This window comes from Vanellus vanellus (genome assembly GCF_965231255.1).
Source record: "Vanellus vanellus genome assembly, chromosome: 13".
In the NCBI taxonomy this organism is placed as follows: Eukaryota; Metazoa; Chordata; class Aves; order Charadriiformes; family Charadriidae; genus Vanellus; species Vanellus vanellus.
In genome coordinates, this window is record NC_138918.1 from 6667602 (window position 1) to 6691721 (window position 24120).

Sequence of the window (24120 nt, forward strand, 5' to 3'; positions counted from 1 at the left end):
CCTTGGAGGATGCGGGGAAGGGCAGCCTGGCAAAATGAAACTGCTAAACAGCCGATTTTTTTTTTTTTTTTTTCCTGGGCTTGTGAACAGCCCAAGCAGCACTTTGTGGTCAATATTGGGGGAGGAGGACACATGAGGCAATTCCTTCTGGGCATCCGAGCAACCTGGCACCGAACAGCTGCTACTGCTGCAATGCTCCAACCACCTTCTCGCAGGTGGGGAGGGCAAAACCAGAGATCTCAAGCGCAGCAAATGCTGGACCACCTGCAAGATGCGCTGAACTCTTTTGATTTGATGTAACAAGGTTTGCAGAGAATCGAGAATTAAGTCAGATACTCATAACAAAGGTTAGCACTATTCTAATGGCTGATATTTTCAGCTAAAGTCCTTGTAATTTCCTACATCTTTGATAGTGCATGCTGACACTGCAGACACAGCACGAAGCAGACAGACCACACTCATCTCATTCTTGCGAAAGAATATCGTTCTCTCTTTAAATAGCAGACAACTTTTAATTGTAACTGAATCCTTTCATGACTTCATTCTGAAAAACCTAAACTTAACACACTTTTATCTGAATAATTCTGCTGGTGGAAATTTCAGAGTACTTCCTTTTAAAAAAAAAAAAAAAAAAAAAAGGGGGGGGGGCAAACAAAATCCCCACCTTCCTAACAAAGGTAAAGAATGGTGTAGACAGTCACTTGTAGGCTGGATTCAGGGCACAATTCAGACAATGAAATGCCACTGCCTATTTGACTGCAACAATCGGAACATCATAATGATAACGTAATTGGAAATAAAACAGCCCATCTTCACAAACCAGACGCTATTCTTCTACTAAAATTCTGTTACCTGTATACTAAACATTTCTGAGCACATTATATCAGAAATAAAAATACAGCAATACTATTCAGTGCCCAGGAAAGGGATCAGTCCTATTACTGCAGGTCACAGATTTCTTCGAGTAACATTAACAGTGCAACCGCTCCAACAGCAAGAGAGCCCACAAAATGTCTACAAAGAAAACAGGAAAGCACAAATGCAGTGCTATGGTTATATATGAAGTTTTGGGAGACCAATCATGAGCTTTGTGCAAACAGCAGAAGACATCTGAGCTGCAAGGGAACAGAGGCAGAAGCAAGAATTACCCCTACAAAGTAAAGGATTTAGCCACAGAAGATATAACCCGTGGAACCCAGAAGGTGAGGTGAGGGGAAGGGAAAAGGCACACTGAGTTGTATGCAAAGCTGCACTGCTAGAAAAGGCAGGCTTGGGGAGCACAGCTTTTAAATATAAACTCCAGAGTACTTAACAACATTGGGGAAAAACACAAATTATTCAGATAACTTAAAATTTTAGTCTGATATAAAACAGGGAAACTCGTCATGAAAAATAAGCCTTGCACTCTAAACCAAGCTTTTGGAAAAGCAGACACCAAGAGGAAGAGCCTTGGCATATCTCGAGAGTGATTAAAACAAGTCTAGCTGCACATATTTTTATTTTGATCTAATCAGAAAGTAAACAAGAGCACATCCAAGCTGTCAACACACGACTGCAATCTCAAGAGTAAAATATGTTGTTTGAGATGTCCCAAATCAACTACTTCTGAAAACAGAAAAAAAATGTAATATTTGTCAATTACTGAGTTCTAAGCAAGGCAAGAATTTAATGCCAAGAATATATAATATATATACATACAAGAATATATATACACATAAATTTTAAAATGAAACTGGATAGCACTTTAAAACATTTTTCTTTCTGTTGCCTTTATAACACTGCAAATGTTGAATTCTTGTCTGTATATAAACATTTACTTAAGGATGCCTATTTTGCATAGTGTCAGACATTAGAACAGATGTTATAACACTATCGTGAGGACAGCAGTATATGAAACTGCTACCCAGAAGTTAGACTTTCACAGGACGCATCAGTTCCACACAGTCAGTGGAACAACTAGCTACCCCAAAATATTGAGCAGATATTTGCAAAAATCACAAGTCTGTGCAAAACAACCAGGGGAAGAAAAAAAAAAAAATCTTTTCTGAAACTAAAACTTGAATTCTGACTGTCTGCTTAAGAATCACAGAATCACACAGAATCACAGAATCACAGAATTATCAGAGTTGGAAGGGACCTCTAGAGATCACCTAGCCCAACTCCCCTGCCAAAGCAGGATTGCCCAGAGCACATCACTCAGGACTGCATCCAGGCGGGTCTTGAAAATCTCCAGGGAAGGGGACTCCACAACCTCCCTGGGCAGCCTGTTCCAGTGCTCTGTCACCCTCACTGTAAAGAAGTTTTTCTGTGTATTTGAACGGAACTTCCTGTGTTCTAACTTGTGCCCATTACCCCTCGTCCTGTCACTGGGAACCATTGAAAAGAGCCTGGCTCCATCCTCCTTCAACCCACCCTTTAGATACTTGTACGCCATAATAAGGTCTCCCCTCAGCCTTCTCTTCTCCAGGCTAAAGAGTCCCACCTCTCTCAGCCTTTCTTCATACGGGAGATGCCCCAATCCCTCAGTCATCTTAGTTGCCCTTCGCTGGACTCGCTCCAGCAGTTCCCTGTCCCTCTTGAACTGGGGAGCCCAAAACTGGACACAGTATTCCAGTTGTGGCCTCACCAGTGCAGAGTAGAGGGGGAGAAAGACCTCCCTCGACCTACTGGCCACACTCTTCCCTATGCAGCCCAGGATTCCATTGGCCTTTTTGGCGACAAGGGCACATTGCTGGGCCATGGATAATTTACTGTCTACCACAACCCCCAGATCCTTCTCCTCCGAGCTACTTCCCAGCAGGTCCGCCCCTAACCTGTACTGGTGCCTAGCATTCTTCCTCCCCAGGTGCAGGACCTTGCACTTGCAAGGAAATAGATAGTCAGGCTCAGTGAGGAGCTGGCTTCCATGAATTGCAACTGAAACACAGTCGAGTTATATCTGAAGAACACTCAAAACTCTGCTTTGGTTGCAGCAAAAAGAGCTTCAACAGATTTTACTCTGCCAGGCTACGCAAGGGCACTGCACTATACCCTCTAAATACGCCTACACACACTTTATTATTTTGAAATGTACCCCTCACTGCTGTACTGCTAATAGACATGTGATGGACATTCACAAAGTTCTGCTCCTTTAAGAAAAACAGGCATATGATTGAAGCATGTGATTAGAAAACCAGAAACAGCAAGAGTAGCTTTCCGAAGATGGGTGTGACACAATTAACTTCAAAACAAATATTAGAGCCTAATGAGGTTCTTGTTGCGCTAGCCTGTAGCACATTAAATTATTAAGTCCACAGGTTATAAATAATAACCTTCTAAGTAGGAATGATCTTTTCAATGCCTGCCCTCCTTCCTTAAACAAGAAACGATGCTTCAGTATAGTGTCCTCACCATATTTTACATCAGCTTTATAATCTGCTATGACCAAGAGATCCTAAAATGAGAGCTAAATAGCAAAATCAGTTGAGGAAACTGTTGAGCCATATTTAGATTACAACTGCTGACACATTACTTCATAACCCAATTGCTCCATTCTGACACTCACGGAGATGTTTCTTAAGGAGAGATCTGCATAAGATCAAAACAGGTAGTCACAGCTAAATCCCCCTGCTTCATTCACAACTCCAAATCAGGTGCATACGCGTGAGGTGGTGGAGCCATGCCCCTGGCTTTCCTCAAGCTTGGAAAGGTCCAGCGGTCTCTGCTACACCCCGCACACCCCACTCAAGAAGACCAATGCTTAGTCTCTCAAAGGTACAACACTGTATTAGCGCGTAGGAGAGAGGCGTTAAGACTTCCGCTTCACTGCGAATCATTTCCTCTCCATCAGCCTCACCCAGAGAGCTCCTTTTTATCTTCTATCGTAAGTCATATGACGCTAAGCACTGTTAGAAGAATTAAGATCCTTTTATTAAGCTACAAGATACATCCGCCTCTTCTCTAAGCCTCCCACGAGTTCCTGAACCTCTGTCCTATCTTGATTTTTGAAAGCAAAAATAGGCTACTTCAATGCTTCTGATGGGCACCAGGAGGAGAGATCCATGGCTGAGCTGAGAAGGAGGGAGCATCAGGAGGGAGAATTTCTACATCTCACTTAAAACGGTAGGGACACTGGGTTTAGGGGTTGGTTTGGTCCTGTCCCGTCCCGTCCCACTCGACTTTTGGCTGCCTTGAAAATTCTACTTATATTGCAAATTGCCTTTCTGTAGAGGGACTTTTAACCTCTGGGAATTATATTTATGTATATTTTTTAACACGTTTTGGGTTCCTTACACTAGGGAAAATAAAAGCCTAGATAAGGGAAAAGCAGACAGATGTTGCAATTTTACAGAGATTTCACACAACATTTTTCTCTTTTAGCGACACTTCTTTGCATCTACTTGCATTACAACTTTTTTGAAAAGGAAATGGACATTCCACTTAAATAACACCGGAAGAATAAAAAAAACTTGGTACAAAGGAATTTGTCATTTTATCATCCCCTTTCCACAATCTGTGCACAGATTTTTTTTTTTTTATTTCATTCGCATAGTTTTACAAGGCATTTAACTATGTATTATGGTAAATTGCACTTGCAGTCCTCTTTAATGACTACTTTTACTGTTCAGGTATTAGTATGCTAGCAAAGTAGATCAAATTTTATATTCAAGCCTCGAGTAAATGCAAATTAATAAAAAGCAGAAGGGTCACATTAAGTTTTGACTAGGGAAATGGTGTAATCCTAACACATGACACACTACTGAAAAAAGGTTACTCATGTAACGATTTCATGTATTTCCGAAATACATGTTTCTATCTTCTAAAGATAGTTCTGCTTATTTGAGAACAATCTTTCTTCACCTATACTTCTGAACAATGTCCAAAACCTGTTACCTTAGATCTGGATTTAACACCCAATCGCTGATTACAGTGTCACACTCTTGATTATTTGATAATATTAATGTAATGTGACCTTACTGGTCCATTCATCGATTTAAGGCACACTTGGATTTCGATAACCAAAAGTCTCTGTAATCTTATGTTCTGTTACATGACCGGGTGCTAGCAGGTGGCTCCCATCTTGCGATTTCTGGATAGCAATTTGTATTCCCACTCATGGAAGCTGGAGCTAAAAAACCCAGGGATTTCTCATCAGGGTAGCTTGTGACGCTCATGTATTTTCTTCTATCTACAGACAACTTCCGTACAGATTCATCAATCTGGACAGTAATTCCAAACAAATTTAGAAAACCCCAGAAGAGAAATGGCAAGAAAGCCTTGCCCAAGGACACCACAAAATATTTTTAGATCTTCATAAATAGCATATTCATAGATTAATATCATAAACTTGATTCCACCACATCCATAGATTTGGGGAATTACTCTGCTGCTGGAGCTCAGACTTTGGATAAGAAAAAGAATGTAATTACTTACAGTCACTAACAGTCCCGTGGGCCTTTTGACAGTCACAGAACTAATTACCCTTTCAACGGGCTAAGGAAAAACGAGTCTAACTGCTGTTATTTCAGTTGTGGACGAGTCATATACCACACAGAAAACACTACTAAGAAGTTCCGCAAAGCACTGAGGCTATGTTAGCTTTGTAAAGGGGTTTCCCTGGCTTACGTCGAAGAGACAAGTGCTTCCTTATGGTCCAGAATCTGTGCTTCAAACACATTCCTCTCCACATCTCCTTAAGTGTCAGACACCTCCATCTACTGTATGACAGATTTTCCTGATGGATACACCGCCAAGAAATGTGGTAGAAAACAGGATTAACTATAATGCTGTTGACACTTGTTCCCCACATTTTCAATTAGCAAATAAGCAGTATAAAATGATCAAAAGATATGCAAACTATGGTTGGACTATTGATTGTTTTGCCTTTTTTAAAGCATCAACTTTAATGACTCATTTCTCCTTCCTTTTAACTAATATTCCACAGTAAATTATCAATAATAAATTATAATAACAATACTGCAATATTATAATAAAATCAGTTTCAATCTGTGGATTAAAAGTAAATCTCAGTAATCCAGGGAAAGTTTTGCAGTGGATTTGGTATAGAGCTGAAACATTCGCCAGCACACGTTTATGCCAAATAATCTGCAGTGCACCCTGCCATAGCTTTCACGCATCAGTTCAGCTTACAGTTACGTAAAGAGACATTAGTGAGAAAAAGGCAGCAGAGGAAGAGATGTGCTGCACGCAGCGAGTGCCACAACGGAGGAGAGTGGCATTTTGACTGCCAGGTCTCTGCAGTCCACTCTGCCCACTCTGAATTAGGGCAAGAACATGGAACAGCCATTAGATGGCAACAACTCCAAATTACTTCCCGTCCCTCCTGCCTCTGACCCACTGACCTAAAATAATCCACATAAAATACATGCCCTTTCATCACAGTTCAAAGCAAATACAGACCTTGCCTCCTGTGCTCAGGTGCTTTTTAAGCGAAGAGAGGGCCATCAGAAATCCCGCCCTTGAAAGGAAAGCCTTGCAGGAGCCAGTGTTGGGCAGCTCTCCCGCAGCACTACAGCAGGAGAACGTCACCTTCTGTGCATCGCATGGAACAGAAACACCTTCTGGCAGAAAATGAAGGCATCGTTTCTTTAGAAGCACAGCAAAAACTGATCCCGATAAGATCCTGCAGCTTGTTCTACAGACTTTACAAGATTTACCTGTATCAGGAAAAACATGGACCTGTTGGAGAGGGTCCAGAGGAGGACCACAAAGATGATCAGAGGGTTGGAGCACCTCTTCTATGAGGACAGGCCAAGAGAGTTGGGGTTGTTCACCCTGGAGAAGAGAAGGCACCAGGGGGACCTTTTTGTGGCCTTCCAGTCCCTAAAATAGGGCCTACAGGAAAGCTGGGGAGGCACTGTTTACAAGGGTATGTAGTGATAGGACGAGGGGGAATGGCTTCAAACTGGAAGAGGGTGATTTAGATTAGATATTAGAAAGAAATTTTTCACTTTGAGTGGTGAAGCACTGGCCCAGGTTTCCCAGAGAAGTTGTGGAAGCTCCATCCCTGGAGGTGTTCAAGACCAGGTTGGATGGGGCTTTGAGCAACCCGGGCTGGTGGGAGGTGTCCCTGCCGAGGGCAGGGGGTTGGAACTGGATGATCTTCAAAGTCCCTTCCAACCTAAACCATTCCATGATTCTATGATCAGGTAAGTCCTCTGAAAAAGGTATTATATTAGAAGTTGGTCAAATACTTGAGGAAATTTCTTCAGCACTGATAAACAGTAGTTAGTGGAATGAGCAACTTCACTTCGACACTCTCCTCTATATTTGTTTTTCTTTTTTCTGTTTATATTTGTTCCATAAATTCTGAGTATGAAATTTTAACTTTAGAGGTTTCTTTACCTTATATCCTTTTCTATAAATCCAAACAAAAGTCTAGATTTTAACAGAGAAATTCAATATAAAATTTTACTATTTTGTACTTGACAGGACTGTCTCCAACACACACAAACAAAAAAAATAATTAAATGCTATTTTACCTACATTTCCATCCTATTCCCATAATTGATTATAAAGGAGACAGCTGCTACATACTTTCTCTACCACACAGGCTCTTTTTACATTAGACAATATTTGTTCTGCTTTAACAGAAGTAGCATGCAAAACCACTCATAAAACTGCCTTCCTGCCAGTGATATCATAGTCTAACATAACCTATGCTGGGAAAGATGTCCTTCACTGAGGTTGATAGAGGACATCTACAAGAACGTGTAAAATAAGTTTATTTTACATGCACACAGTAGTACATACAAGGATATACTCGGAGAAAAGAAAATAATGTTGCAAATACCATGAACAGAAATATATATTTTAAAAAAATTCACCAACTCCTTAAGGTCAATACCTACTTTAAAACTCAACTTGAAGTTGAAGGGGCAGAGACTTAGTGGACTCTCACACAAGAAAAAGCGAATTCTGGTATTAGCAATAGAAACTGTTCATTTGACGTGGCGATGATAGACTGATTCAAGAGTAACAGTTGTTACTTAGCTACTAGAAGGGATATTTATTCTGCTAAATAAAATGTTGAGTACAGACAAATTTCTGTAAGATTAACATTTTCAAATGTGTGTTCAAGCATAAAATAACTTGGATAAAATATTAATCCCATGGGTGAGAACTGCTTACTGGGCTCTTTTTATCGGGAATCACCTCCCTGCAGGTGGGCAACATCCATAAATCTATATAACATTTTACTTATTTTTACCACAGACGTTGCCTAAGCTGGTGATTGGAATTCATGCAAATATCAAAGCAGCAAAGCGTGCAGTTCACAGTGCGCATTATCAGCAGTTGCTGCTTTTCTCTGTGCTTCTCCAGGAAAACAGAATATTCCTAAGGTTTGGTATGCAGCAGTATAAAAATTATACTGATATAAAATGACATGAGGTCTATTTTAACCTGGCTATGGAAAGAAAACGTAGAGCCATGAACCTGGTCATCATAATACAGCTGCAAAATTGCCTTCTGAAGAATAGAATGCATTTTTAAAAGAATAGAGAAATACTGCACAGCACTAGATATCATATGGCAGTAAGACCAACTTGGTGGCTCACCTTCATTTTCACTTTATATTAACTCTATTTAACATATATTTAACTGAATCAGCAGCAGAACAGCTATCAAATACACAGGGTCAACTCCTCCCAAGGACAGAAAATACTAAAGAGATGTAGTGCTCCAGAACATCTAATTAGCAGATGATGTGGCTGTTCACCACCTAAAAAGCATAGAAGCAGTGATATGGCTGAAGAGGCAAAAAAAGGAAGACCAGAGAGTGCCTTGAATGTCTGTAAGGCTGCTTTACGCACAGCATCTGTTTGAATGGGCTCATCACGTAACCATCAGTTCATGAATCTATATCCCACTTGGAATAATTCTCAGCGAGGGGACTGCTGGATCCCAAGCCCTCCCTGTACTCAGGCTAACACCAAATGACTACTCTGCGTCTCAGCTACACACGCTCGCAGCTCTAACTTCCTGCTTGCTCGATGTCATTTATAGGAAACTCTGCAAAGCGCAGATTGCTACAGAGATCCCTTACGTGACCATAATGCAGCCAAAACAAAAAGCTGTGGAGCAACTTTTCTCTTCATTACACTGTGCTGCTAAGGTGGTACTTCAGTTTTAGATAATTACTTTTAGTCTGTTGCATAGTTTGAGCACTTCAAGTCCAGTATTAATTTTGAGATAGTACCTATAGCCCAAATCAGTGACAGAGATTCCAGTATACCAGGGACTGGGTACATGCAGCTAAAAACCAGTACCTAAAAAACTCAAAGATAAAATACGCATCACCTCCAGTAGTAATTTTTTTTTTTTTTTTTAAAGCTTGCCACGAGTAAGAGTAAATACTTGGAAGTCAACATTAGCTTTTTTCCCCAAATATCAAGTGTCCAAACAGTTTCCTGGCTTGCTTACAAGACACCATTTTACTCACAGCAGCTCCCATATTTTATAACCTGAGACATTATTTCAACCTACCAGAACCACTGGACCTATTGATATAGTCTCAAAGGCAACACACTGGTCTTCAGAGCTGAAACACCAAGTGAACTAGGATTTCTTAATAAAAGACAGACACCATCCCATTGATAAGAAAGCACCTGCCAAATCTAAGAGCATTATGAGAAAGAAGGTATTAAAATGATAATTAAACCCATTATATGATTTAACATGTATTAGAGCAAACAATGCTAGAGCTGTGTTGTTATTGGTAGTGGTTTTCTGCCACAATAAGGCATTCCAAGGCACAGAAGTCACAAATCATTGCTAAACAGACTGCAGACCTTACAATCTTACAGGTATTTCAAAGAGAGACCAGAGCTGAAGGTTTTGGAGGGTACTACCTCAGCAGAGGGAGAAGAGGCTAAAAATGACAAAAGGAAGGTGGTAAAACACGTTTCACAAGAATATGGGACTTTTTGCCTCCAGATTACTTGCAACAATGTCTAAGGAAGGTACCTAAGATAAAAATGGATTGTCAACAGGCTTTGAATTGCTACACAGAGGTCAAAATCTCCCTGAAAAATTCCTGTGGTCTATAGAATTGGGACGATCAAACCCTACTAAGCCAGAAGAAGCCACAAGATATTCCCCTTGTAAAAAAAGAGAGAAAGAAACAACCATAGCACTTCTTTAGTAAAAAAATTCAATTCTAATTGTGTGACAATATGCAGAGCAATAATTAGGAAATTCTAGTTTCCAAGCAACACCCTATGCTTAAAGAAAAAGGACTGAAAATATTCTAGAAAAAAAAAACAGCTAGCAGTACAGCCATCAAATACAGGAATATGCCTTTTCTGATTAAGCTACATAATTCCAAATTGAGCAAGCCTTCAGGAAAAATGTAGCTATCAGAATTGTGAAAATAATTTTTAACCACGGAAAATGTTTACATATGAGGCTCCCACCAGCTAAAGTAACTCACTAGTAAAAGCAAAATTTTTACACATACATAGCCCTAAACCAGTAGAAATCTGGAGAAATCCAGATTTTCAGCATTATTCTAGACCAGCAGTAGCCTAATTCTAGACAATTTATGGAGGCAACTGCTCTTTGAATCACTAAGTTTTGTTGATTCCTGTGTGGCACTCCAAGACACAGCAGAGAGAGAACCCTCTGTAAACTGTCATTAAAAAAAGCATGCAAGCTCAGATCCCGATATAACTTAACAATTTAAAGTCCCCACCATAACAGCTGGTTGAAGACATGCTACTATAAAAATTCTTCAGGTACAGATGCTTCGTAAAATTCCAGACCTTCCACTATACGTTAGCTTTTCTTCTTCTGAAAGGTTTGAAAGAGATTGCTCCTAAGATCTTACAGATATTTCCTCACTCCAAAGCACCCATATCTCCACTGCAGAGGAAAATGTTCCTCATTGGACGAAGTGTACACTAAAGGAAAACAACTTTTCAGAATTATTGGCTTATTTCGCTATATTGCATGCATGTAAACACCATTAGAGAACAGGCTGTTTCAAATAGCATCATCTGTGCACTGCCAAGAGCTCTGTAGCAATAGTTTATATGGCAAAAGAGCACCAGGGCAAAAAAGAATTATAGTAAAAGAGATTATGTTTTATTTACCTTGATGAGTCATCGTGACAGGTTCTTCACTGGATATATTGTTGTAAATGACCACGGCTGTGGCATTATGCGAAGCTGCTCGCAGTATTTTCTCTCTAAACGTACAGTTTCCTCGCTGTAGCAAAGCGATCCACTGCTTGGTGTTTGGTGGAACTTGGAAACGTGTTCGAGGGTCACAGCCCAGGCGATCTGCAACTGAAACGGGAAATACATTGGCACAGATGGCAATTTGTTCCAACAGGCAGAAAAGAAAAAAACCTAACTCCAACTTTTGCTGAATTACTTAACAGTTAGGCACTAGGAAGCCACTATCCTCTTGTTAATACAGCCTGAAGCTAACTGCATTCTTATGAGAAAAAGTCTTTAAAAAAAACCCACATCTCACCTTGAAAGCTGTGACTATATGCCCCAAAATTAGGCTCACTAACACAAGCTATTTTTAACTGTATTGCAGCTAGAACAATGAATTTAGATTTGAATCAATACCTGCCTAGAGGCTGAAAAACATTAGAATATGGTTCATATGCCACAGGCATTTACGAAACAGCTGTTTATCAGTCAGTCTGGAGAGGATAACTTTTTTTCTTTCTAATGCAGTCAAATATCACTGCAGTGGGAAGTGTAACTAAACAAAGGAGGTTGCGAAAACAAGATTTCAGAGTTATCTGCCACGTGCAGGCTACTGTAAAAAAAAAAAAAAAAAAAAAAGGACAAAAAAAAAGGACGACATTAAAAGCTGGTCTTGTAAAACCCCAGCAGCCACCATCAGCTTTCGACTCGTGCACATTTCCCCTACAAGGAAGCACATTCAAATTGAGAGAAACAAACGGTTTTGCAAACGCGATGCACTCGAGTTGTCAGCTAAAGGGGTATTGATGGTATAAAGGAGGAAGAAGAGAAAGGGCAAGCGCCGGTGGGCTGAATTCAGCAGCCTGCAAAGCTCTCTGGTCCCTTCTGATGCTGTAACGGATCCTGGAGCAGCCCACACCCCCGCAGAGCGAGGTACAAAAAGGCACGAAATGCAACGCAGAAGATAAAACTCCACGGTACAGCCACCGAACCTGATGAATGACATTTCTGTTTACACAACCGGAAACACACAGTTTAGCCTGATACATCATTAAGGGGTTTTAGAAATTTAGAGCCAACAGTAACTTACAATACAAACATATCTACCCCTTCAAAGGCCAAGAGTAGAAGAATCCTTGGCTACTAAAAATGGTTGGGATAAACAGCGATTTTTCAAGACAAACAAACAATTTATTTGCATAATAGCTCTGAAAACATTACAGATCCTAAGAGCAATTCAAATGAAGTGTCCCATAACATTTTCCTTTTAAAGGGAGTTCTTCAGCACAGACTATGGGATTTCATCAAAAGGTCTACCACAAAAAAAAATACCCAGTTTAACATAATAGCTGGAAACAAAAGATCTTTTTCAGCATTCCCAGCTTAACATAGCTCAGGTTAAAACCTGTAACAAAGGAGATTCCAATAGCCAAAGGACCTTTGCCGAAACAAGACAGAAAGCCTTTTGCTCCCCTAAAGAAAACTAGCGCAGATGAATCTCTGTGGTGGCAGTCGCACAGGAAACCGTCGCATCTCTTAATTTGGACAAGAAGTGCCTCTCCCTGTTCCCCTGGAAGGAGGGTGGGGAGCCAGATACAAGCACATCCTTTTCACGATTGTTTTTCCAGGCTGTATGAGACATTTCAGACACCCAGGGTTATTTGCTGTAGTTTTGTATGTGTTCTTTTGTTTTATACAGGGATCAGGGAAAATCTGAAATATAGATGCCCGCAGCTGAATTTTAGAGAGTATTTTCTTCCATTACCCTGACATTATTACTAGAATCCCTTTGGAAATTGCTAACTAGCACTGATCCACACATGTTTTGGAGCACTGGTGACAGCCATCACGAACAGCAATGATCATAGGAGTGCACTTGCAAATCAACTGCACTTTTGTAGCTTGTTTTTGTAGTATTAAATTTAAGAGAATAGTACATTTTTTTAAAGGAATTATAGTCCTTTTTGAAAATGTGATAGAACCATAACATGGCACATGTGCAACAAATCTTGATGTCCTCTTTTAAGATAAAAGCAGTTTACTGTTCAACACACTCCCCCCCCCCCCCCCTTGTTCAGAACATTTCCACTTAAAAAAGCAGGAGGGGGAAAGCACTAGACTGTGAGAGGAATTTTCTCAAGCCTTGAAAGCCAAAACCCCATCCTTCTCCAGTGAAATCATATTCAAGAATCTTCAGGTGTGATATGTCCTTTGGAAAATGCCATTCAAGAAACTGCCACAATTCCACACAATCTCCTCAAACTACCAAAATTAACTCTGAAAGTAGACACTATGGCCAACATAAATTTACTTAAAACATATGGCATGGCTGAAGAGCACTAATCCTATGGATTATGTACAGTTTGCTTCAGTACAATGATCCTCAAAACTAAAATACCAAGTGAAAACAAAAATGGCCACAAAAACAGTGTAATGAGCTCTTAGAATAAAAAAAAAAACACAAACAAAAGCAATAAAAGGCAAAAGGCACCTTGAAAAGGGAAGCAGCGTTCTCAAAAGCCTGCTATGTAATTCAGTTTTATCAAAATTTATATAGGCACCTTTACATTTGTATGGCTTAAAATTTTTAGCTGAAAAACTGACAGAGAAAGTAGTAAGAGATAACAGAAACCATATCTCTGGGAAAAAATAGTACAAAATTTTCTACCATGGTAGAGATCAAAGTCTCTCTCAGCTGTGGACAGAGCTATGAAATGTTACTGGATAGAGCAACAGGATTAGAAAACAAGATAGCAACAGATAAAAGCTTTCCAGATATAGACCAACAAACACCACTCAAACACATACAGCACGCTATTCCTGACAAGGTGGATTCAGTATGTCCTGATGAAAATTTAACAGAGGACAATATTATTTTAGCATTGTAAGTAATACAAAAACATTAAGGAAAATCTGGTTGGTTTAGATAAACCTGAACTGAGTAACTGCAAGTCACCTGAGATTTAATAAAAAGTCACAACCCACTTTTCTTTACATGAGCATCCTACTTACACCACACAAATGTTAAGTAATCTTTTCACTAAATAAAATTCGGGAACAATTATATGGAAAGCCCGAGTTTTTCTGCTCATCTTTTCAATAGACTTAATACACTCTGGAAAGAGTGAAAGCCTTAGAATTATGGTCACCCTGACAGCATAGCGAGCTGGCTAAAATAACACATCGGCTATACACCAACATCCCAGGAGCATCAGCTGGCATTGTAAGGGACACAGATAAACAAACAGTGTCAGCAAGAATCATCATCGATATCTCTCCATTACTGTGTCATCTGTGCTCCGCTGCCCAAAGTCTAATCAGGATTGAAAAGACTAAGGCTTGCAAGGATTACCTGGATGATGTCCATGCCAGAATGAAAAGCAACTTCACATTAAATTAAAGTAATTCTAAAACAAATCACTTGCACATAAAAAGATATGATCAGAAGTCACCCATGTAATTTCATAATTTCAGAAGACATAAGCATACAGAATGCCATTTAAGTATGTTTCCTTATAGGCGTGCTACTCCTCCGGCTTATTTGAAATGTAAGTTAGTTACTCTGCCTTTCTCCATGTCTACCTATGTATCACGAATGAGTTGGCAAAAACCCAATTTTCTGTTAGAAGTGGCAGCCTGCTGGGTTAAAGAGCTATATACAATGTTGTTGCAAATATCTCCCTTTCTACTGCAAGCCCCAACACCACCAAAGAGCCTCTTTACAGCAGGATCATCTGCAATTTAATATCTACTGTTAGGCTGCACATTTGTTCTCAGCTTGTGGAGAGCTTCAGTTTCCCCTTGCAGAACACACAGCACTGCTCTACTTGCATATAACTCTTTCTCCCTGAGCCTTTTTTTAAATTCAAGAGCCCTTCCTGCTGAAGGACTAATATGTTTGCAACAGCATTTTAGGGATTCATGTGAAAGAAATAGTTAATAATGCAATAGGTCCAACCAGGCTTCCTCAACTACAGAAGAAGTATCGGCAAGCTTACATCAGAACAGCACCAGTGCTTTCCTCCTCTTTTCCAATTGCTTGACCAGGTCCTTTATCCTTCCCCCTGTAAAAGGGACAGCCATTTGATGGGAGCTGTCAGAGGCTTTGTCAGAAGTAAGCACACACCTGCCTGAATGCAGACTGCCGCCTCCTACTTCTGAACCACAACTGGGTTTGCCTTCTCTAATATACTGGGTGTTTATGTTGCTCTTGCATTGCTTGGAATGTAGCCGTGAGGTCTCACGTCAGCTAAGGCTGCTGCATTGACTGTTATTGGACTTTGCCCCCTTTTCACAAAAAAGGCCAGTGCCACAATCCCACATCCTGGGCATTAACTATTTTATTCCTTTTTTTTTCTCCCTTTAAAAAGAAAAAAAACACAAACAAACAAACAAACAAAGGGTCAGGTATCTTGATATTGATTGCATCTCAGCTAATACTCTGCTCTCTGAGGCCAGCACCAGTTGCCAGAGCTGGTCTGTCTCGGCTACGCATACAGAAATCATTTTAAAGTCTGACCTTCAATCACTGTAATACGATAGATGGAGAGACACCACCACCGTTCTGAGGGGCAGCAGCTCAAGAGCCTTGTTGGGAAGGCAAACATCCCATGGGAATGTGCAGTCCCATGCAGCCTGTGCCCCAAAGCATCCCCTCCCTGCAGCAGGCACTGCCCAGGCAGGTGCTATCTAGCACACCTGACTGGCAAAACAGACAGCCTTGTGCAACACATTAATTATAATCCTGCGATAAAATTGCCAGAGAAGGAATTCAGCTGGGAAATTTACAGAAGCAACATAGCAGCACTGACTCTTTCTTCTTTCAAGGAAGGGTACTAGTTATTTAGGATCCCATTGGGGTTTAATACATGTAATACACACTTTTTTTTTTTTCCAATGCATTACTGCTTGTGTTATTATCAAGATAGTCCCTATTCAAGCCAGTTATAATTTCCACTTTTTAAAACCTCTTTGAACAAGAGGTAATCTTGTTTCAAGGGAGAAGTTAAACAAAAGAAAACCACTGAAGCTTAGAAGAGTCCTGTAATAGTTAAGATTTAATCTTGTTAGGTCAGTAAATATACTGCAATTATGGCTATAAACCCCAATATATAACCTCCACTTTTGTTATCAATTAATGAGTACTGATTAAACTGGATACTGTGACCAATGGTAAAGGATGGGGGCATGCACAAGATTTTTCTTCCGCTACTTATTGATACATTTCCGTGTTGCATTTTCCTGAAGTTTATTGTTTTGGATTCTGGGCCAGAAAGGAACGCAAAATTCTGTCTGAATGTTACCTAAAGCTCTGCAGTTACCAGCAAACTGTCATTTTAAGCTTTCTGCAGCTAAAACTTGTTCACACAACATGTTTATGAAGTGTCAGATGCTACAGAACGCTATAGTTACAGTACCGCGCACAAGATACACCTCCTTTCCTAACATTGTGCCAGTACTTTCTTTCTGACTTCCACCTCTTTCTAACATATGTTTTTCCTCAAACTCTCAGTCTCCTTGCCCAGCCACAACCCTTCTACCCCTTCAGCAGAGATCTCGCCTTTCTAGGAGCTCTTTCTCCAAGGCAGCTTTTGTACAACCATCACCTCCCCACAAGCCCTTCTGACTCCAGGGCTTTTCCACTCCCCATCACCCCCTCATTCCTGACCTATTTGTTCAGTGCGTCTTCACATTTTCAAGTTTGGCTTTGAGTCTGCTGCTATTTCACTCCCTGTCAGTCCCACTCGTGGTCCCAGTCACCCTGCCTGCTTCCCCATGACCCAAGCCAGCCAAGGTCCCACCATCTGCAAGGCGACTGTTGAGAGCACAGAGGTCTCCAGTCCACAACCACGTGCAATCACCCAGACCCAACAGTTGCCGAAGAAACCTGTTCACCATGGAATAACATTTTTGAGGGAACTAAGCCACAAAGCACTGCAGTTTCTACCAAGTATCGTTAAAGTGAGTTTTCAATGGCTTCTAGATTGTTTGTCACAGCAAGAGAAATATGCCCAACACCTAAAGGTCAGCACCACAACTGGTATCCAGCACCTGATACCAAAGATGCTTAAAAGCAGAGGTCACTCACACGCTGCATGTACAGACACTGCCACGAGCACCTACGGTGAGATGCTTGGGCTGGAATGGCTGTTTCCAAAAAGTCACAAATAACAGAGTATGGACTGAATGAGAAGTGCTCAGTAACATCAGCAAAGAGATGATATAAACCTGAACTATCAGAAAAGCTGCATCAGGCTGTGAAGATGCATTTCACTGTTATCCTTCCATGCAGGGTGAGAGGAGCATTTTTGGATAATCTGTCAGCATTCACACCCAGAAGCTCTTTGAAACGCTCTTAAGTCATGACAAAAGATTAACAAGTTACAAGGAAGTAAGAAAAGGTACCAGAAGTGGAAGAACGGAAGAGAAACTCTGCCGCGTTTAGTGCACTTGGGAAGACACACAAACACAGGTGCTGTATTTACACCCAGCGGCCAACTGTGATTGACGGCTCACTGGAGCTATGCTTTCACAAGTCACATTCACAAGCGGTCATGCGAATTACTGCCGTACCACATCCAGGGGAATATTGCTTTTGAAAGCCAGTATCAATTTCATACAAGGGCCTATAGAAAGAACAGGGAAAGAGTTTTAATACACATATTAACATGACAAGGTTGAATTCGATTAAAGAATTTCTGCTAAAGAAATGGGAGAAGTGATTGAATATATCATTCTGCACTGAAATTTGAAGGATGTTAATCACATGGGACTGGCAACTTCAAAAAGCAGGATATAAAATATTGGGCATATTCAAGAACACAAGCTAACAAAAACCACAGCGGAGGACAACACTTAAAATCACAGGCTGTGCTACTACAAATGGTGTACGTTCAGCAGCAGATCATTGGCCTTAAATCTGGAATTAGTAAATTCACTTATTTCCCTGCAGGCAGTGAATAAGGGATCTTAATGCAGAATTGTGATATTAAGGACATTTCAGCTCTAAAATACAGATGCCCCGGTCTTTGCCATCAAGGTGCTAACAGATCACCCGTGTTCGTGAAAATTTCAAGGGATAGCCCACAAATGGGTGAATGCCTGACATCAAAGCACTTTCAAAGTCAAGGTCTCTTCAAACATAGTGGCTAACAGTTGTAGAGTCCTTGTCTTCTTAAGATACATGAGAACCAGGTTAGAGCACTTACTGCCCTAAGAGCAGAGGCTGGTGCTATCCACTCGTGTTAAGAGGCATTAGAAAAAAATACTTTGCAAACAAGTTCTACAGCAATATTAACAGCCTGATAAAAAAGGATTAGAGCAATTAATGCTGTCTTGCTGAAAGTATCTTTTATCAAATCTAGATATAAAAAAGTAGAAGAATATAAACATAAGACCCTCAAGTGTTTAAGAACATCTTAACTAAAAGCATTCAGTCTTTCCTACTACATGGAATGTTTTTAAGCCACATGAAGAGCACCTCAGCAAAATTCCTATAGAATGTATACTATATAACAACCTATACAGAACAATTCAGAAGGACATTAAAGGAAGACAACTGCTGCAACGTTTGTTTTAACAGTCTTCTGTTGACAAACAGAAGGACAAAACAGAATCTCCCCAACAACCCATGGCAAAGTTTTAATGACCACAGCATGTCAAAACTGCAGAAATTGATGCCTGCAATTTCGTGATTCCTGCTGTGCCTTCTCACTTCAGTTATTCATCATACAATACTTAGCAGTAAGGTATAAAAATGATGTTTATGGACTGCTTAGAATTTTATTTAGCTCTTCTCTGACTATTAGCTTCCTGTGAAAATGCTGTCCACCTCCCTCAATGTTTTAATCACACACCAGTGAAGATCATATCAGGAGAAAGCAGAAAAAGTTAAAAAGTAATTAATATAAATTTTTTTCTTGACAAATAATGCAGCTACTAAACAAATCATGTGTTTTGATACCTTGCATATATTAAAAGCCAGCAGTTTTAAAACCCCTAAGAATACTACTTGCAATAAAAGTGTTTACGTGCCTCTCACCTTCAGGACAGCCTTCTGATTTCATATGGCGGTTGGGGTGTGTTTAAATAAGGAATACCAGGAAGCAGGAGGAGGAAAGACTGAGCATATTTGATGACAGCTGACTCTGAGAACATGGTGAAGGTAGGATTTGAAGTACAAACGAAAATCATTTACAGTAGACTTGCTCAACAATTTCTGCTTCCTCACCCTTCAACCCACAAATATGCTCTATTAATATATCCTAGTTAACGCTTTGTAAAGCTAATGAAACCAATGTTCAACTACACTGGCAAGTATCTGCTGATGCACACTCTGCTTCGTACAGCCTAGAAGCTCACAGCAGGCTGCCTAGCAGGACGCATTTTCTTCTGAAGAAGCATCAAAGTATTTTCCCGATCTTAAGACTTGGTAAATTCTCAAAAAGCTTTTAATAACACAGTAGTTCTGCATCATCAATTATTTTAAAAAACTCTTAATATTCACCACTTAAGAGTCTAGTTTTAACTGACTACATTATTCCACTTAATGCATTATTGAGAGATTTGCTGTGCAGGAGACAGGTTGGGACCACTGTGATCCATCAAGTGGTCCACTTCTTAAAGATGGCAGTTTAGATAATGTCAAGAAGGGTTTTCAAAATAAGACGCTACTAAAACCACATCATTGTGACTGAAGCAATTGGTTTCATTTCAAGCAAACATCAGGACAATACTCTTGCTTGTTTAAATTAGCGTTCTCTATAAAACCCAACATTTCTCAGAAAACAATTGATGGACAACAGCTTCATTTAATAAAAAGACTTATTTGGAAACACTACACAATGGTCAGTACCGCAAACAAGCCCATTTTGGATTGGCCATGAGAGTAACAGCTTGACGGCTTCAGTCCTCCCGAGTCTTGATGGACAGCTTGAACAGCATTTTTAAGAAACGTACACTGAACGATCATGACTTCATGCAGCTGCAAAAGCCGTCCAGTGGCACATCTATCACAGTGAGACAGCTATGCAGCTGTTCCGAGATTCATGGCAACGCCGTAACCAAATACTGTCAACTATCCCTACCGACTCTCTGTAATTAGTTTAGAAACACCACCTTCACCGCTCAACACGACTGGCATCCATGCTGGAAAACGCACTATGCTTTGCAGAGCTGTTATTCAAGCCGGCGCTCTCATGGATTTTTTTTTCTTTTTTTTTTTTTTTCTTTTTTTTAAATTTTCCTCTGGGCAAGTTCTTCCTCCTCCTCGTTTGTCAGAGCTCTCTGGGAATGCCCGCAAAGCTCAGACAAAGGCCAGGCGCCCTGGCGGGGGGAGGCACCCGACGGCAGAGCCACCCGACGGCAGAGCCATGCGAGCCCCGGGGAATGAGGGGGGGGAGCCGGGGGAGGGGGGAGCGTTACCTCCGTTGATGGGGACGGGAGCCACCAGCAGCCCCTTCACCTCCACCTTGGGGGAGTCCTGCCCGTAGCGCCCGCGGTCGATGCGCAGCAGCGTGGGGCCGCCCCGCTCGGGGCTCAGCACCGTCACGTTGATGAGGGCGGTGTAGTACGCCTGGCTGGCGTTGTCGGCGCCGGCCGGCCGGACCCGGCCGTGCCACAGCAGCAGCGGCAGCAGCAGCAGCAGCACGGAGGAGGAGCCGCCGCCGTTCCGGTGCTGGCGAGCCCACCGCCAGCTCATCTTCGACTCCGGGTGAGCCGACGGCCGTCACCGGTTGCCTCCGCCGCTCGAGCCCCGCACGCCCGGGTGCGTTTTATCCCATCTGACAAACCCAGGAGCGGAGAAAGACCGAAAGCAGGCGGCGCGGGGAGGAGAACACGGGCTCATGCCATGGGAGGAGCCAGGGGAGGCACGGCAGGTCCCAGCCGAGTCCGATCCGCCGGCCGCGGTCCCCGGGGGAGGCTGCTCGGGGGGAGCCCCGCTCCGCCGGTCCCTCAGGGCGCCGCGCTCATGCCGCCCGCCCGCCCGCCTCTGCCCGTGCCGGGCAAGGGGAGGGGAGGAGGCGGGGGCGGCGCCGCTGCCCCCTCCCCGCACAGCCCCGCGCCGGCACAGAGGAGGCCGCCGGGAGGAGCTGCCGCCGCTTCAGTCGCGCTCACACACGGCCGCGGGGCTCGCCTCAGGCTCGCCGCGCCGCCTCCGCTTCGCTTCGCTTCGGGGCTCGCCGCCGCCTTAATGCGGCGGGCGGCGCATCCCGCTGCTCAGGCCGGCGGCCGCAGCCGGTGACCGCCGCTCCATGATCAGCTCGTCCCGGGGGCGGCGGGGCCCGCGCCCCCCCGCGCCTTCCCGCAGCCCCGCCGCGACCAGCCGCCAGCTCCGCGCCCGCCGCCTCGACTGCAGCCCGGCGCTCCTCACACTGCGCACGCGCGCCACGCCCCGCCCCGCCGCCACGAGGGCGAGAGGCGGGGCTGGAGAAAAGCCACGCCCACCGGGAGGTGGAGCTATAGAGGGTGGGGCCTAATGAGTGACGTCATCGGGGCGTGGCAGTGTGGACGAGCAGGGCCATGGCGGTGGTGGGTGCTCTACGTGGCGTGGGCCGCTCCTGCTGCCGCACCGGCACCTGTGAGGCACACTTGGCTCCAGTGACCCGCGGGTCTTCCAGGAATTAGCTGTAGGGACACAGACGGGCTCCTCAGCGTCTTTAAGGTGCATGTCAGGAGTGCTGATCATCAAAAAGATAGGAGAGAGCGTTGAGAAGCGTGTCTGAAATGGGGAGGAAAAGGGCTGAATGTGTGCAAAAGTGGTGGGGTGTGCCCAGTCTGCCCAGTTAATGCCAAAAGGGCTGTTGGGGCAGGATTTGGTCACTCCTGCATTATCTGGAGTTACTCATTTCTGGCATAGTAAAATGGGAAAACTTATAAACACTCTGATGTTAATAAATATTAACCCCATGAAATACTGTAAAACAGGACTTCGTTAATTATTCTTTTTAACTAACATCATAGTTTTAAGGATTTTGGCCTCTTTGTGACCAGAGAAGTAACAAAATAATGTCATGGCTGACCAGGATTTTGAAAGGCAAACTATCTGGAAATTATGGCAAAGAAAACAAGTACTGGAGGGCTGTGAGTTGGGATATTTTCTAAATTTCTGAACAAAATAGCTGTGCTGTTGTTCTTTGAGACACGGTCTCCTTGGTGACTTCCCCAGCCGCTCAGGAGAGCCCTCCAGTAAGCCTGGTGTTTAACCTGAGCATCTTACCGAACTGCTCTCTTCTGGAAGGTTTTATAGTTTGTCTGTTTGTGATGCACCTGGTCACATACACACGTGAGATAGCACCATCAAAGCAGAGTCTGTTCAGTTCAGTGAGATGCAAGTGGTGGGTCTAATTCTGCCCTTGGAGAGACCCATGCCATTCCCACGGAAAGCGGCGGGCTTGCAACCCTGTGCCTCGGAGCAGAACGGGCTGATGGGCTCTGCTAAAGGCACGTAGCATGTGGCTCTGTAAAATCCTCTGAGAAGCTGCTTATGAAAAGCTCTATAGAAATGTCAATACGATCCAGGAAATGTTTCTGTAGCACAGCAGCTCAATGTTCTGCTTCCATTTTTTTTTTTTTTTTAATTTTGCCCTTCTTGGTAAATGCTGGGTGACCAGGTTGCTCAAAGCCCTGTCCATCCTGGCCTTGAACACCTCCAGGGATGGGGCATCCACAATTTCCCTGGGCAACCTGTGCCAGTGCCTCACCTCCTCCTATTACTGCACTGACCTTCGGAGAAGGATCTCCAAGCACTTTTGAAAAGCATTGGAGAAAACATTTGCTGGCCATGTTAGAAACAAAACAAGCTGAAGGGCCCAGCCAGCAACTTCCCAGTTTCTTTTTTCTAACCACAAGAAAAGGCCGCGTTTCATTTTGCCTTGTCTGGCTTCCTGTGGGCTCTGTTTCTGCTGGAGATAGGCGGTCTGCCATGCTTGATTCCTTAATGTGAGGGCTGCCGGCTTGGTCCCATCCTTCCTCACAGAGCAAGAGCCAGGAGCTTGCTCTGTGCCATGTATAAGGCCACCACTGCTGGGCTACACCTCTCCTGCCTCCCAGCCTGTCCTATGGTGGCCCCAGGAGAGGAGCAGCCCAGCACTGCTCCGGAATGCACAAAAATGGAGTATTTCATCAGCAGAGCAGCTTCAATCTCCTCATTCTCCAGACAGGCAGGTCCCTGGATGGGAAGAGGAGAGTTAAAAGGTCCTTTCGATTGCTTTCATGCGTGGCGGAGCTGGATGAAGGGATGATGGTGGTAGAGAAGCTAGAGCTGAGGGTAATGTCCCCAGGTCTCCCCACCCTGCACAGGGCAGCCATGCCTCTGCCAGTGGCTGCACCTCAGGGGACCTTTTTCTGGGCAGACAAATGGCACTGAGCTCTTTGCAGGTCACCACCAGGGTGAGGAAAGAGCTGAGCCTCAGGTTCCACTCTGGCTTCTGGTGATTTTTTGGGGGAAATCATAGAATTGTCTAGGTTGGAAGGAACCTTTAAGATCATCAAGTGCAACTGTTAACCTAACACTGCCAGGTCCACCACTAAACCATATCCCTAACCACCATGCCTACCTGTCTTTTAAATACCTCCAGGGATGGCGATTCCACTGCTTCCTGGGCAGCCTGTTCCAATGCTTGACAACCCCTTCTGTGAAATTTTTCCTAACATCCAATCTAAACCTCCCCTGGCAGAACTTAAGGCCGTTTTCTCTTGTCCTGTTGCTTGTTAGTTGGGAGATCGACCTCCCCCTCACTACAACCTCCTTTCAGGTAGTTGTAGGAAGCAATAAGGTCTCCCCTCAGCCTCCTTTTCTCCAGGCTGAACACCCCCAGTTCCCTCAGCCGCTCCTCATGAGACTTGTGCTCCAGACCTCTCACCAGCTCCATTGCCCTTCTCTGGACTCACTCCAGCACCTCAATGTCTTTCCTGTAGTGAGGGGCCCAAAACCAAACATACGGATTTATGGTCATAA

At 43.0% G+C, this 24120-nt stretch overlaps 1 protein-coding gene across 1 annotated transcript in view; it reads right to left on the bottom strand.

Moving 5' to 3' along the window:
• The window catches only part of RNF130 (ring finger protein 130), a 44455-nt gene extending 22979 nt beyond the window's left edge, over positions 1 to 21476 (bottom strand). Inside the window, exons 1-2 of the mRNA XM_082490139.1 lie at positions 20586 to 21476; positions 11094 to 11288 (exon numbers count right to left, since the gene is read on the bottom strand). Coding sequence (XP_082346265.1) covers positions 11094 to 11288; positions 20586 to 20862 — 472 coding nt within the window. The 5' untranslated portion in view covers positions 20863 to 21476. The remainder of the gene's footprint in view (positions 1 to 11093; positions 11289 to 20585) is intronic.
• Between the last annotated feature and the right edge of the window lie 2644 nt (positions 21477 to 24120).